The sequence below is a fragment of the Camelus bactrianus genome, chromosome 26, assembly GCF_048773025.1.
Source record: "Camelus bactrianus isolate YW-2024 breed Bactrian camel chromosome 26, ASM4877302v1, whole genome shotgun sequence".
NCBI classification, from domain to species: domain Eukaryota; kingdom Metazoa; phylum Chordata; class Mammalia; order Artiodactyla; family Camelidae; genus Camelus; species Camelus bactrianus.
Window position 1 is genome coordinate 16,922,305 of NC_133564.1, and position 15,461 is coordinate 16,937,765.

The 15,461-nt window shown below is 34.8% G+C and overlaps 1 protein-coding gene across 3 annotated transcripts; it reads left to right on the forward strand.

Annotated features, from left to right (window-relative positions):
• The first annotated feature begins 240 nt into the window (after positions 1-240).
• On the forward strand, positions 241-14,545 carry CFAP96 (cilia and flagella associated protein 96). Of its 3 annotated transcripts, none has more exons than XM_074353599.1 (8): positions 241-439; positions 2,301-2,488; positions 4,521-4,740; positions 6,434-6,571; positions 6,663-6,738; positions 8,481-8,660; positions 12,551-12,720; positions 14,306-14,545. In XM_074353599.1, exons 2-8 carry the CDS (start codon positions 2,389-2,391, stop codon positions 14,352-14,354), a joined length of 933 nt encoding a protein of 310 aa, XP_074209700.1. In that variant the 5' UTR covers positions 241-439; positions 2,301-2,388; the 3' UTR covers positions 14,355-14,545. The 3 variants fall into 3 exon arrangements, with proteins under 3 accessions (XP_074209700.1, XP_045371435.1, XP_074209701.1); XM_045515479.2 differs by having other exon boundaries at positions 241-413; XM_074353600.1 differs by lacking the exon at positions 12,551-12,720 and having other exon boundaries at positions 241-413.
• The last annotated feature ends 916 nt before the right edge of the window (positions 14,546-15,461 follow it).

Consider the following 15,461-nt stretch of genomic DNA (forward strand, 5'->3'; position numbering starts at 1 on the left):
CAATCCCACCATGCCCTGCAGCATACGTAGTGGAGCGTACCACCACGCCACCTCTAGCGGGTAGATAATGGGGCGGGAAGCAGAAAACTCTTATTCGGTAAATTCTGTTGACTGTGTCATTCGTATCCTACATACTTTCTTACGTCTTTCTGTGTGTTCTTCGGTGCGAATTGGACCCTTCCACCTACCTTCCTGTAGCGTTCTCGGAATGGATTCTCCCGTAGCCAAGGCAACGCGGCACAATGAATCCCCGCGACGCGCGGAGCGTGCGGCGGCGCTGCGCAGCGAGGTCCAGCGCGGGAAACGCTCGCGCTGCGTGGCGCGTGGGCCTGGTCGCTCCTGCAGCTGGGTGGACTCGGGCTGGAGCTGGGATGATCTGAGCTCGGTTGTCCGATTGAGTGCACTACTCAAAGGTGACTTGGCCTTCCCGGCCTCCAAGGTGTTGTCCTTTGTATACCTACCTACTGTGAGCCCCCCCTTTCCCTAATGGGACATCGTTTCCCTCACCACCTCAGACAGAAGTTTTATGCCCCTCCTTCACCCCCCTCCCCACAACGGCACATTGTCCCTACCTTTCGAAGGGAGCTTGCCATGTTCTACTGTGTTTATACCTGATTATGTCTTGTCTCCCAGAGCGTAAGCTCCCAAAGGGGCAGGATCTATGCCTTTTCTCAGTTTTTCCTAGCTTTTACCAGCGAGCCCTGCTCAGAGGAGGGGTTTGCAAAGTGTTAGATAAATGAGTGAATGGTTTTGCAAATGTTGCTCAAGAAAAGTTAAGTAGTGGAAAAAGTCAAGGAAGAACTTTCCTTTCCTCCTCCTTTTTCTTTCCTCCCCCCCCCCCTTCTTCTCTCTACGGCTCGCTTTGTTGTGCACTGGAACATTGTGGTAAGGAAGAACCAAACTCACCATGGTTCCTGCTTTCCTGAAGCCAACAATTTGATGGGGAAAGCAGCTGTTAAGTCAAGTAAAATAACCCGTTAGATAACCAGGACGAGGGCTTGGTAAGAGAAGTACATGCCGCTATGATATAGGGAATTAAAGAAATGAGGAATGAGCTAAAAGATGAGAAGGATTAGTATTAGTTGGGAAACGAAAGGGGGTCAGCACAGTGAAGTACCTGCCTAAAGTGAAACAGCATGTGCTACAGTCCTGTGGCTGGAGAGAACTCAACTTGAGAACTGAAAGAAGACAGTTTGGAGCCCAGGGGCCAGGGAGGGGGTTCTCGTGGTGACAGATGAGGGTGATAGTGGCTTTGCGAGCCATTTAAAGGATTTGAGCCCCTGTAGCAGCACAGAAAGCCTTTGAGGTTGGACAGTGGAGATAGAGCTTTGAAATGTGATGCAAGTCGAATTAGTACACTCCAACTGACTGATGTCTAGTTTTAAATCATACCTGATCAGAAAAAGAGGTAGGATGGGGAGGGGTGGGGGAAAGATGAGCCACAGTTTCAAGTAGTAAATTTAGACCTGTTTAGTGTCATTGAAACAGTTTGCCCTAAATTCAGGCAAAAGTTTCTTACCTTCAATTATAAGCTGGGAAGCATAAGCCAGTGTTTGTTTTATTCACTCATGTACCTCCAGTGCCTGGATCTAGTTGGTGCTTAAAAAATATTACAATGAAATGAAAGCAAGTGTTCTTTTAGAACATGTGTAATTAAAATAAGCAATATCCAAATAAACAGATGCATATTTAGTGTAATATTTCAAAAGAAAACTCATAGTTGCAGTCTACCCTTTAACCCTTTTAACCAATACTCTGATTCGTTGTCTCTCCTCTCATCCCCTTTATGAACTAATTTCACCAGGTGGCACATTTCTTATATACATTTAAACGTGCAAAAACTCAAGAACTATAGGATAATACCTGCGTGTGTTGCACATTCTGAAAAAGTAAGTCATTTTCAATAGGAGGGTCAGTGCAGTATGTCTGAACTGTTTTATCTAAACTGAAAATGTCAGTCAACCTTGAACTTCTCAAAAGAAGGATATTGTTTATACAGTATTTATTCCATACTGTGCAGTAATCATTTTATTATTTTGACAGTTGTTTGGCAATGCAACAGATACACATTTCTTTGTAATTTATGGTTACTTCCCCTGGAGAGTCAAGGGGAAGGTTCATGGTGGGAATTTTGAATCCTCATTATTCCCCCTCAGCCCCACAAAGTAGATTCTTTCCCCACATATTTTGGGACTGTTGTTTTAGGATGTAACTCTGCATGTTAACTTTCAGACTGAAAGTAACTTGGACTGGAATTTAGTAATTACCTGTTTCCTAAATTTTCCTCCCGTATTTTTCAGTGTAGAGCAGGATTTTGCTATACAAGAAGTAGCTGTAAGGAAGCCACTGAAGTTTCCAATACAGAGAACACCACCCCAAGCAGCAGCCATGCCTGCGGAAGGAGGGAAAACTGACATGGAGAGAATTGGCCTCTTCAGTGAGATGGAATATATTACTGTGGGTGACAGATATGTATCACAGTTTAATCGTAAGTATATTTGGTTTTCTTTGTAGCCCAAGAGTGGATATTTCCTATGTGAAATTTTAGATTTCGTATTTCAGCTAAATGATATTTTTAATGGCCTGCATTTTAAAGCCTTAGGTTTAAAGTTGAGTAAACTTGTGAAATTTCAATAGAATTAAGAGAGAACTTAATTTCATAATAGCAAGAAGCTAATTTTATTGGGCTACCCTACCTTTGTATATTCTCCTTGTAGGTAATTTTATTTCTTTCCAAGGTGCATGGCAATTTTCTCCTGGAATATTATTTTTTAGCTGTTTTTTTTTTCCTCCTTAGATGGGAAACTATACTATGCAAACAGCATTTACATTTGCATCTGAAAAGGCCATCCATGATCACTTTCTTGAAAAATGAAATGCTAAATGAATAGCTGAGGGATTTTTAGGGTAATAAACAAAACAATGAGAAAGAATACACTGATATGAAACATCTCCAAGATACATTAGTAAATAAAAAATCAAGGTACAGAATGTTGTATGTAGTATGCTAAACATTGAAATTGGAAAAGGGTATATATGAAAATATTCACTGGAACGTGCCTGAACATTGTCTGGAAAACAAAATTATTATCATGGTCACCTGTGGGAGAGGAACTGAGTGGCCAAGTGTAGAAGGAGGATTTATCATGGAAATATTCACACTACTAAATTTGGAACTGTGTGAATATATTACCATTCCAAAACCTTAAGATAAAAAAAAATCAATGGTACAAATGTACAGTTTAAGAGCCAGTTGAATTCAGGATTCTTTGCACTTCAAAAAATTCTTTCATGTTGTAGAAGGACTTTACAAATTGAGCTCTCCTAGAAGCAAATTACAAAAGAAGTTCTAAATATTCATAAAACTAGCCTTTTAAAAATTATTGGGCTACTAGTATTTCATTGTGTAAATATACCACAATTTATTTATCTATTTTCCTGTTGATGGTGTCTACTGAGCATTGTGGGTTAGGTTTTATTTGGGGCAAAATGAGGACTATAGCTCAGGAGACAGCATCCTAGAAAGCTCTGAGAAACTATTCCCAAGAGGCAGGGGGAAAGCTCAATATTACACATGATTTCAGTGAGGGGGGCACGTGTAGTCAAGCACACACTTAGGCAGAGGCTTGCTGCTAGTCACGAGGAGCAGATGTCACTGTTTGTGATTTTGGTACTTTTCTAGATATGAGGAGATGCAAGAATTGGGGCCATAAAATTTTCTGAAAGTATCTGACTATCTGAAGGCCTGTTCATCCAGTTTTCCCAGAGCACAGAGCACCTCATTCCTGACCTCCGTCCTGAACTCCTTTCAGGGTGTGTTGGAGGTCAGCAGCTGCAGTGGCTCGTGATTTAATCCGAACAGAGTTAGATGGCAAGTGCCAGCGTGATCCAGTCCTTGTAGAGGCAGATGGCAAGTGCCAATTTTAGTTAGCAGTGGACATTTGAGTTGTTTTTTGTTTTTAATTGTTATGAGTGAAGCTGATATGAACATTCTTATTTGTCTTTTTTTTTCCTTGTTTCTGCTTTTTAGTGGACGTAGGCGCTCGTGTGATGAGTATATACCCAGGAGGGGAATTGCTTCAGTTTGTGTCAAATTCCTTTTTCCTTCAACCTACACAGACACGCACACACACGCACACACACACACACACATACACACATACACTCTCCCTCCCTCCCTCTCTCTCTCTCTCTCTCTCACTTACGTACTGACACGAATAGTGTTTCCTACTATATTCTCACACAGTGTTTTCTGGTATATAGATGGGAAAGGACTGGATTAGATGACTAGTAAAACAGGAGTTTAGTCTAATTGTTAAAATGTTATAATGGAAACCTCTTAGTTCTTACTGTCAGCGTTGCCCCTGACACAGACCTTTCAACAAACATTTTGAAGCTGTGTTCAAGAGCTCAAAACTCACTGCCCAAATCACATTTTAAAACTTTTTCTAAATTATTTTTTCTTGTCCTTTAATTAGTAGTGAACTCAAAATTATGATACTCCTAATTTATTTTTAAAGGACCCTTTAATGAGGCTGCAAGCAAAAATAGACAGCTACTACCTGGGGGATCCAAAGAAATGTCAAGTCTCCAGGCAGGTTATTTTGATCCCCATTTTGTAAGGGTTTTTGAAGGTGAAGGCTACGTAAACCTGAATCAAGTGCGGAGACGGCATATGATGGAAGAAGCCAAAAAAAATCTAGGCAAAGCCTTTCTCCCTACTAACGGAGAGAAAAAGCCGTAAGTATTTGGTGAAAAGTCTTACATATATCTCCTGCATCTCTCTGTCCTCTAGGTTAAATTCAGTGTTGTTTTTCTGTAGGACTTACATATGTATGACTCATTTTTTGTAAAGTATGATTCTTACGTTAAGTTTGCCTTAAAGACTGTTATATTGGATGATTTAGGTTGACAGGTAATTTTGATTAAGTAGATTCCATTATCACGTTAAATTTTTGGTTATTTATGTCACTGTTTATTTCAGTTCATTAAAAAAGCCAACTAAATAATGAAAATAAGTTTGTTTGAAAACCTTGCAACAGGTTTTCAAGGTTTCAACTTTGGGTTAGTTTTCCCTAACCCAAGGGAAAAATTTGTCTTGGGTCATCATATCTGTGCCCTTGACTGTTTTTTCTGCTTTTTCAAACTTTAAAAAAGTATAAATAAAAAGTGTGAAATTAGAAGAAACCTTTTTCGAATAAGGAAGATAATTTATCAAAGATACATTATTAAAAATCATGTGCGAAGATACATGTACGGGGTTTAACAACATTTTAGTTGTGAAAATTGTCAATGTGAGGTTCTTTTTTTCCCTTACCTTTAAATTCTTAAACAAAATCATATAGTCTGTGATATCATACAGCAGGGCTTCAAAATATCATGTTAGTTCACACTCAGTAATGTTGACTCTGAATTTAGAGTTTATGACAGATGAGGATTGGTGAAGGTGAATTTTGTGTTTGTCATACTGATGAGATTAGTAAAGCTGCAGTCTTCAAAGTCAAATTATGTAGTTTTTATTAAGTGTGGAGAATGTCTTCTTTTCTGTTACGGTAGTTTATCTTTTTCCACGTTTTCACATTTTAGATAGGTTTGAATTGTTAATTTTTATTATTGTTACTTTTATTTGGGCTCCTTTATTTCCTTCTTAGATATAAATTCACACATGCATTTTTTGGGTCACTACTTCATTTCTTTTTCATGTAATATATGTATTTTATCCTTCAAATAACTTTTTCCTAATTTTCAGCCTCCTTTACCCCAATTGATGAGTTTTGACCTCTTGCAATAATTGGGAATTGCTGGCTTGATATAGTATTTATAATGTGCTTATATTCATTTGTCAGCCAAGAAATAAGAACAGTTATACAATTAGGCTAGTTTTTCTTTCTTTTTAAAGATCACAGATACGTGAAAAACATCTGTGATATAGTGGGATACAGTGTCTCCAAAAAGAGAGGTTGGTGGAATAAATAAGAAGTCCTCATACTGGTCCTTACTCAAAATAGATTATAGAACCATGGGCATTTAATACGTTGTAAATGTACTAATATGTAATGCTTGCATTAAATCAAATTCTAGTTAGATCATGCCTGTGCATAATTTCCTTTTCTCTGTGATGTCATTGCTTTATTTACTAATTTTTAAGAGAATTTTATAATGTATGCGTAAAGAGCAATGAATGAGAATGAATATCTTTTCCTAACAGAACCTTTATTTGTAGGCCAGAGATAATAAGTAACCAATGTTGATGTCTGTCTAGTTCTTGAAATTTTTAATTCAAATTTATAAGCAATGTCAAACTTTGACAGTAACAAAGGTTTCGGTTGTCTCATAGACCCTCCCACTATCTTGCCTCTCCCCCTTCTCTTCATTGGTAACATAAAATTTGCTATTTTAACTTGCCCTTTTTTTGTTATTAAACTGTATTTAGATGTGGTTTAGGAAGTTACTATGGAACAATTGGCGGACCAGTCCCATTTTTCAGTGCACAGTCAAAACCCAAAGAAAAATATAAGCCACCTGGGAAGAATTTATACACAAACCCAGGAAAGAAAGGAACCGGATATGGGTAAGATATTTTTTAACACTTTCATGTCATTTGTTTTGATTAAAAAAATGAATTTCTGAACCCTGAAGTCATTGTTATTTCTTTTCCTTAGCTATGCAAATGTTACCATAGGTAAGCAGTTTTCACACTCTGCTGATTTCTATGATGCACCAAAACTAAATTACAAGGTAAAAGACTCTATTTTAATTTTTTTAACATTTCTCTTATTTAGTTGACTTAGAGAATTCACTTGTGATCTAATGAGGGTTTGTTTTGTCCTCTTTGTATTACTTGGGTAGTGGCAGGTTGATGTTTATGAATTACGATAATTTTACCTTCTTGATATTAGATTTCCACATCTTGCTATAGCTCCTTTCAGTTCTTCCCAGGATGAGCTTTAATCGCTGCTGTGGTTTCCCACGTCTGTCCTACATGTCTGTAGACTAGCTGTGAAGCTTCTGTTAACTCGGCCTGATCAGCTGTGTTCTATTTGGAGAAGAGTCATATCCTAGTCTTTGCCTACTATTTTGTGCCCAAAAAGGAGTAGTGGTGGTACTTTTGGGCCGATTGAGCCGTTATGGTGAGTGAGTGGACTTGGGAGAAGGGAGGAAGTGGAGAGGAGAAAATGAGTACCTACAGGAGAGAGAGCCAAAGGATGGGAGAAAATGATTCACTTTATGAAATGGCAGAAATAAAACCTTAGACGTACTGGTCTATGCCTCTTACACTCACTTTCTACACTATTTGACTTAAAATAAAGCATATTCACCCATGTGAAGAATGCCTACATGTGAATGAGCAGAGGAACCTGTAGAAATTTTGGAATATCAACATAATTTAACAAAATCAATATAACTTTAAAGAAAGCTGGTAGTAATGAAAAGTCAAGTGCATCTGGATGTTAAGAAATAGAAATTGAACAGCAACTATGTTAGTTTTTAAATTTTTGTTTGTTTAGGCATTCAGTCTTCAATAATTTTGTCTGTGATGATTTTAAGTGGCAGTGGGGCTGTGAGATGGATAGTAGCCATTTTTGCATATGAGAGTGTCCAAATCCAGGAAAAGGTTTCTATTAAACTGGGCAGAAACCTTGGTCATTTGAAAATAAGCATCTCTTATTTCTATGTATGGATTTATTCACTTTATATAAAATTCTATGTAAATTACTTTTCATCTGTAGGAATAATAATACATAATATGTAAATACACACAAGGCAGTTTTATCAATGGCTCAATAATTAGTCTTTCATCCAAAGTTTATGGGTATAAGATACTTTTCTCTCTTTATAGTAAAGCTCCTTCATTCTTACTTTTAGAACTTATTATTCGTAAGTCAGAAATTTTATGTCCCTGGCTTTCCTAAAATAATATTATAATATAAAAACGTTATAAAAAGTTCAGTATTCCTTATTCTTAGAAGTAAAAGCTGACTTTTTTTTAAGGCCTACCATATGCCAGGTATTTTATAATACTCATTTAATCTTTATAACAGCATTAAGGGTGGAGGGGGGGGTGGATATTATCATCATCATTTACATTTGAAGAAAATGTGACACTGAAAGTGTAAGTAACTTTCCCAGAGTCACTAAGAAAAAGCAGGAAGGCGTTAGGATTTGAACTAGAGACCAGTTTGTTTTTACTGCATTATGTCACCCAGATAGTGAATACAGATTTGTTTAAGTGATAGATTTCTATACTTCAAATCAACGTGTATCCAAAATGGACAGTCATAGTTGTGCTTGTTCATAAGTAAGCATATTTTTTGTATCATAAAAATAGAACCTAACAAAGGAATATATAAAAAAAGTGAACCAGTAGTATATATTAAAAATCTACATGCTTATATTAAAATTTAAAAGTATATTCAGCTCTACCTTACTTCCAATTTGAGTAATTTTTGCTATATAATTTTAAACTCTTTAATTGACAGAAAGAGAATGAAGAACACCATGGTTTACTTAAAGGGACAGCTTTCAAATTAAATCTTTACCCAAGGGAATATTTTGATACCAATCCTTACTCTTTTGAGAACCCTTTACCACCAATTAAAAAAGCAGAGAAGAAAGAATTACCTACAAACCCTTTCAAGCCCTCTTCTCCTGGTAAAAAGGTAAGTTAAAAATTTTAGAATGAAAATGTATTAAGTATTTTGAAGATATGTTGCCTCTTACTGTCATATTATTACTTATGTAAATGATGAACTTTTGTTTATGTTCTTGCCCCAAATTTTGAAACTTGTTTTTATGAAATTATGAAAAGTCACAAAGCATGGGTGGCGTAAGGAATAATGAATCTCTTATAATGAAATAATTATTAATCATTTCAAAAGTGTTTTAATTGATAATGAATTTTCTGCGTGCCTTTCTAGATCTTTGGCATAGTTTTTTTCAAAACCATTAAAAAGCCAGACCATCTTTAGGTTTTGAAATGGTGATTAAAATGAGCTGTCTCCCTTCTGCTGAGGTTTACAAGTGTGAATAAAAATGAAAATGCTTCTTACAGTTTAAACTGTAGTTTATACTTTGGTTTGTCTTCTGTGAGCTGCCTGTTCATTTTCCTTGCAGATGCTCTATTAGGATATTTGTCTTTTTCATATTGGTTTGTAAGATCTTTTCATATTTTAAGGATATTGTTTTGTCCTTTGTGTCGAAAATATTTCTTCCAGTCTGTTGAATCTTTGATTTTGGCTATAGTATTTTGTGCTATTCAGAAATTTAATAATTTGATATGGTCAAATTTATCAGTCTTTTGTGCTGAGTTTGTCATTCTCAGAATGACTTTCCTTACTGGCAGTGTTAGAAAGGTACACATTCCTGACTTTTTTTTTAATAGTCCTAACCTTTTGCATTTAAAGTTTCATCTGAAATATATTTTGATGTAAGGAGCAAGGTAAGGATACAGCTTTTATCTTTTTCAAAATTCAGTTTTAAAAGCAGAAGGAAGCTTTGCAGGGAGGTCATGTTCAGTATTTAGGTTGTGGTTGTGGTTTCTAGAGTGTTACACATCTGTCAAAACTCAGAATTGTACAACTTTAAATGGGTGCAGTTTATTATACTTAAAATAGATGCAAATAAAACTGATTTTTTAAAAAGCCAGTTGTTCCTGATCTCACTGATAGAGCAATTCTGAACACCACTGTTTTGACTGGTTTGTTTTCTTAGGGGTGGGGGAGGTAATTAGGTTTACTTATTTATTTTTTTAATGGAGATACTGGGGATTGAACCCAGGACCTCATGTATGCTAAGGACATGCTCTACCACTGAACTATACTCTCTGCTTTGAAATGCCGTCCTTATCAAATCAAAATTATCATTTTTTGTTTTTTTCCTGAGTTTTCATTCTATTTGATCTATTTCTACCAGTACCAAACTACTTTGCGTTATTATCGCATGTTAATATTGGGTGGTCTCGTCTTTTCTTGCTCTTTAAAAAAGTTTTATATGGCTGTTCTCCAATAATGCTCTTTAGAATTGGAATTATTTTGTAAAGTTCTGGGAAAAAAAGAGACCTTTGGTATTTTACTCTAAAATTAAATCTTTAGAATTTTGCTCATATTAGCATGTTTATATTTTGAATCTTCTGATCTAGAAATAAACTACTTATAAAAAACCTTTATTTCCCTTGTAGATTTTAATATTTTTACTTTATGTAGGTTTATATATCATATTTATTCCTACTTATTTTAAGGTTCTGGTCAATGATTTTTTCCCCCATCATCTTTCCCCTTACATTATTTGTCCTTATAAAAACATTTGATTTTTTAAAATAACTGGCCACTTCATTAAAGTTTCTTATGTTCTAATGGGTATTCTATTTATTGTGTTGATTCTCTTTGGATTTTTAGATGTAAGGTTAAAGGTTATATTATCTGCAAATAATTTTGCTCCCTCCTTTCCAGTATTTTTATCTCTATGTCACGCTCATGTGCAGTACTTGGACATGATATAGGGATCATGGGACTACCTCTAGTGTTCATTATTATAGATGCCAAAAGTAAGAATAAATCAGGAATGTATGTAGAATTATATTGGATATTTTGGTGTAATCTCCTTAGACCACCAGTTTTTTCTCCATTGACTTGCTATAAGATAAGTGACTTAATAGATTTCTTGGACTGACTCCCACTTGGCTGTGTTGTATTAATCTTTAAGAGATTTGTTTGTATTTTATTTGTTAATACTTTATTATGTATTTTTGCAGCAATAATGTTAAGTGTAACTGGTCTGTACTTTTTATATGCCTTGTTCTGTTTTGATGTAAATAGATGCTAGCATCTTGAAATAATCATGGAGATCGCCTTCTTTTTTTATGTTCTGTAAGAGTTGAATAGCATCAGAAATATTTGTTCTTGAAAGCTTGAAAGAATTCTCATAGGAAGTGTTCTGGGCTTAATTTCTTATATGGTGCTCATCTGTTTTCTATAAGCGTTCTATCTCTTTTTGAGTCAACTTTGATTATATTTTCTTTGAAAACCATTTCATTCAGATTTTCAAATTAACAGAAGTTTAAAAAATATTATTTTGTAGTTTTTGATATTCCATATATATGGGTTTCTACCACTTATTTTTCAATCTTAATTATGATATGGATTTAATTATAATGTAGATTTATCTTAATTATAATATAGATTTATCTATTTATAATTATAATTATAGATTTGTCTATTTATTTTTATCGCATCATCTGGTGAATTGGTTTATTTGCCATATATATTTTTCTATTTTCAATTCATCCATTTTGCTTTTACATTGTTTAATTAATTTACTTTATTTTCTTAAGTTTTCTTATTATTTGTTGTTCTTAATAATCCATGTGTCTCAATCTGGAAAATTTGAAAAACTACAAGCATGTCTTTCAAATGAAATTTTCATGTATATCTGGCTTAGACATTGTAAGAGAAAAGATTTCTAATTAAACAGGTTATTGTGATTGTATATAGTTTTCTTGGAGATCATATATAATATAATGATAGTAAATATGTTAGTAAAATATTGTTAATATAGTAAAATAATGTTGGTAAATCAGTTTAAAAAGTTAAAGCATATGTTTGTTTTGTGTATAGGTGAAAAATATTTTGATTGAACTCTCTAATAGATTGCAAGAAAAGCATAAGGTACAATGCAGTTGTCCCTCAGTATCCATGGGGAATTGGTGGCAGGACCGCCCCTTCCCCGCTATCCTTAGGATACCAAAATTCTAGGATGCTGAAGTCCTGTATATAAAATGGCATAGTATTTGCATGTAACCTATGCAGTCCTCCCATATACTTTAAATCATCTCTAGATTACTTATAATATCTAATACAATGTAAATGTTATGTAAATAGTTTCCTGTGCATGGCAAGTTCAACTTTTGCTTTTTAGAACTTTCTGGAATTCTGTTTTTTCAAGTATTTTCAATTTGAGGTTGGTTGAATCTGAGGATGCAGAACTTGTGGGTGCAGAGAGTTGACTGTGGATCACATTTTCCTCTCACTTTCTATTTCTATGTGCTATTCCTTTATTTTAATTAAAAAAAAGTTTTTTCGTATCTTCCCCATAATTTACTGACATTTGGTGAACTCATGCTGTGCCAGGCTCCCTGCTGGACAAACTCTACCCTTGGCCTCTTCTCTCATCCTCTGGTTCTGAGCCCTAACTCCTTTCTCTGTCAAAATACATGTGACCTCGGTAATGGGCTCATGTCCCAAGTAGATGATAGTTTGATCTGATAAAGTCTCACTAAAATAGTAACCCTTGGTGATGGTTTAGAATATTACCTTCTTATAAACATTTACATTTTAATAGAGAACTTTAGGAATTACAGTGTCTTAACCTCATAAAATTTGTGATAGGAAGGTAGTATTTGATGGTATTTGAATTAAACGGTAGCGACAATTTTCTTTAAATGTAAAGCCAACTCCGTGGACAATACACAGATATGTAGGAACTTCTTCCAAATCTAATTTTTTTAGAAGGATTTTTACAAAACCACATTAAACTGTCTCATTTTTATTTGTAGGCTGGTGGAATGAAGGCAGGAACATTTGATCCTTACCCTTCACATTCTGCTGACCCTTACAAGGTTAAATTGACAAGCCAGATTTCCAGCAAAGGTCCTAAGATTTTTCATCCACCAGGTGGACCAAAAAGCAGACCAGTTGAAAGCATAATGACTTTGAATGTCAAAAGGTAGTAATATGTTACATTTAGCCCATAAACCAAGACAAATTATTTTCAACTTTTAGACTTTTTCAAAATAATATCTTCTATTTATACATACTTTTAAAAAATGACAAATTTGGGTGACTTTAGAAATCTCAGCTTCTTCCTCATACCCGCCCTCCATTGTAGAAGTTCTTTCTCATCTTCTGAAATTCCCAATTGGAAAAGTTTATTTTATCCATACCAAGCAACTCTGTCCATAATTTTTAAAGCAAACCTATAGAACCTCATTTTGAGTTGAGACTATTTAGATATATATAGTTCAGTTTGCAGTCCATGTTAACATTGTTTCTCAAAAGAATCTTTTGACCCTTGTTTAATTATTATTTCTATGTGGGCTTCAGGCTCTCAGTAATTGTGAGGAGTCCTAATGACACTCATTTTGTTCTTAACTTTGAAATGACCTGTAAGAACAGGAGATACTCTGATTAATTAAAAATGCTGTTGTCATCACTTTATAATACTTCGAGGAAAAGTATACATATGTTATTAGTGTATCATACAAGTTTAATTTTACTTAATTTTGAATACTCTCAAAACTGAAAAGAAGTTCTTAGAAGTTCAGAATATGAAGTAGAAAAGGACAATCCATCATTCTTTTGGTGTGTGTTTGCAAGATCATAAATAACGAGAAATTTATTTGTCTACCTTTACACCTATTCAGTGAAAATGTTTTAATGCTAAGTAAACTTACTTTCCGTATTTTTAACTTAAGTGTAATCATACAATAGATTAGGTAAAGGACATCAAATTCACATTCTTCCCTTTTATAAAAACGGTAGTACATCCTTATCACTTGTGGACAGTGATTATAATATCAACATTATTATTACATCACAAAAGTAAGATTGCTCTTCATTATTTATGTAAATTAACTGTTGTCTACAGGAATAATATTCTTTGTGGGCTAGTTGGTAGAGGATTGGACTGGGATGTGGAGCTTTTTTCCGTGTCCTTTGAACTTTATCCTTCGGCAAGTCACGTATCAGTACTCTGCCCAACTTTTTCTATACAATAGAACTGAGAGTAGAATAAGAATTTTCCTCACCACATTCACCCTCAAATAGAATTTTTGGAGGGGTGGGGAGAGGGTGGCTTCAGGTTTTCTGTGTGTTATTTTCTATCCAGAGAACAGATCTGGGAAAGTTCTGTGACGCCTTAGCATATATGTTTAGAGCAGAGAAAAGAAAAAAGTAACAGATTGTTCTTTTGGAAAATCAGAAGTTTATCTTTTATTTGAATTTATTGAAATCTCTTTTTTTTTTTTTTACATTATCACAAATATTATCCTAGGTCAAGTTTTAGCTTTTTTATCCTAATTTTAAAATAATAAACCTCTTGGCAGTAGTATTTAAAATTGGTCTCATAAACCAGCTTTTCCTTCTTAAATTACATTTTGAAAGTATATCTGACAGATAAAGTGAAGCTTTTATTTGGTGAGAAAATTTGGTTTGGGATTGTTGATTTTTTTTTATTACAAAAACATTTTGAAATATACAGATATATTGCCAGCACCTACAAAATTAAATGTGCATTTATTTTCCAATTTTAGGGCACTAAATACGAAGAACTACAAGACTGCTTCAATACAGTCCTATTAGCATCTGGAAGACAAATAGCCTTATAGGTCCTGACTACCAAAAATTTATTATCAAGTACTAATTATTTGAAAAATATAAGATTTTGTGGAAGAGATAGCTTAAGCATTTAAAAAACATTTAAGCCTGCAACTCTACTACTCTTCCTGCTTTTAGTACTATTATGTAATAAATAATGTTTGTTGATAATTTAACATATGCTTGCTGATCTGTGTTTAGGTCTGTGTTTCTGAGGAGATGTTTAGGAATGTTATAAAATCTTGAAGTGTAGTCTTATCATTTGAAAGATTCTATTCCTCTCCTACTGTTAAAAAGTTGTAGGGCTAGGGGGTAGGGGTGGAAGTTGGGGCTGGAGGCTTAAAAGTGCAGAGCGAATTCTTAATTCGCTGTTCCTCCAGATATTTGCAAGTTGAGTTGATAGCTATCCAGGTGTCATAGCCCATTAAATCATTCTTAACATCAAAGAGAAATATTGATACAGTCATATTTCATTGATTCATATATACACACATTATATGTGAGGCAAGTATCTCAGCTTATGTGGTATCATGCCTTCTATTTATGGCCTATGTAAAGCATCAGATCAGCCAATGGCAGCTTCAGGATGAGCAGGGGAAAGGGAGAGTGGGGAATGCATTTTTAGTTCAGTATTTTATAAAAAATGGCACAGTTGCAAGGTGAAGTTGATCTTTGGTGTCCTCTCATGCTCTTCTGTAGCTGTCCAGAGCTGCCTGACCTGCAGCATCCTAAGACTTACCCTTTCCTTACCAGGTTATCTCTTCCTCAGTCACCCTACTGCTTAAAAGTATTCTTAAAAGATATTATTTAAATACATGGATTCCCATTGTCCTTAAGATAAAGGTAAAATCTATATCAGGGTTAAAAAGCTCTTTGAGACTTGGCTCATTGCTCTTCCTTCATTTCTTATTACTCTCCCTTGCTCTTTTCAGTCTATCTGTGGTGGATTTATTTCACTTCTTATAATGACAGACATGCTGTCCCTTGCCTGGAAGGGATTTATCCATTTTCTATAGCTTGGAACCTTTCCTACCATCCATCATCTTCTTACCTTCCTAACTCCAACTTGTAGACTTTCAGATCTCTTCTAAA

Coding starts and splice junctions, on each gene's coding strand:
- CFAP96 (XM_074353599.1), top strand. CDS start 2,389: ATGCCTGCGGAAGGAGGGAAAACTGACATGGAGAGAATTGGCCTCTTC. Junction 8,661..12,550: donor CCTCTTCTCCTGGTAAAAAG/GTAAGTTAAAAA, acceptor TTTTATTTGTAG/GCTGGTGGAATGAAGGCAGG. Junction 12,721..14,305: donor ATGACTTTGAATGTCAAAAG/GTAGTAATATGT, acceptor TTCCAATTTTAG/GGCACTAAATACGAAGAACT.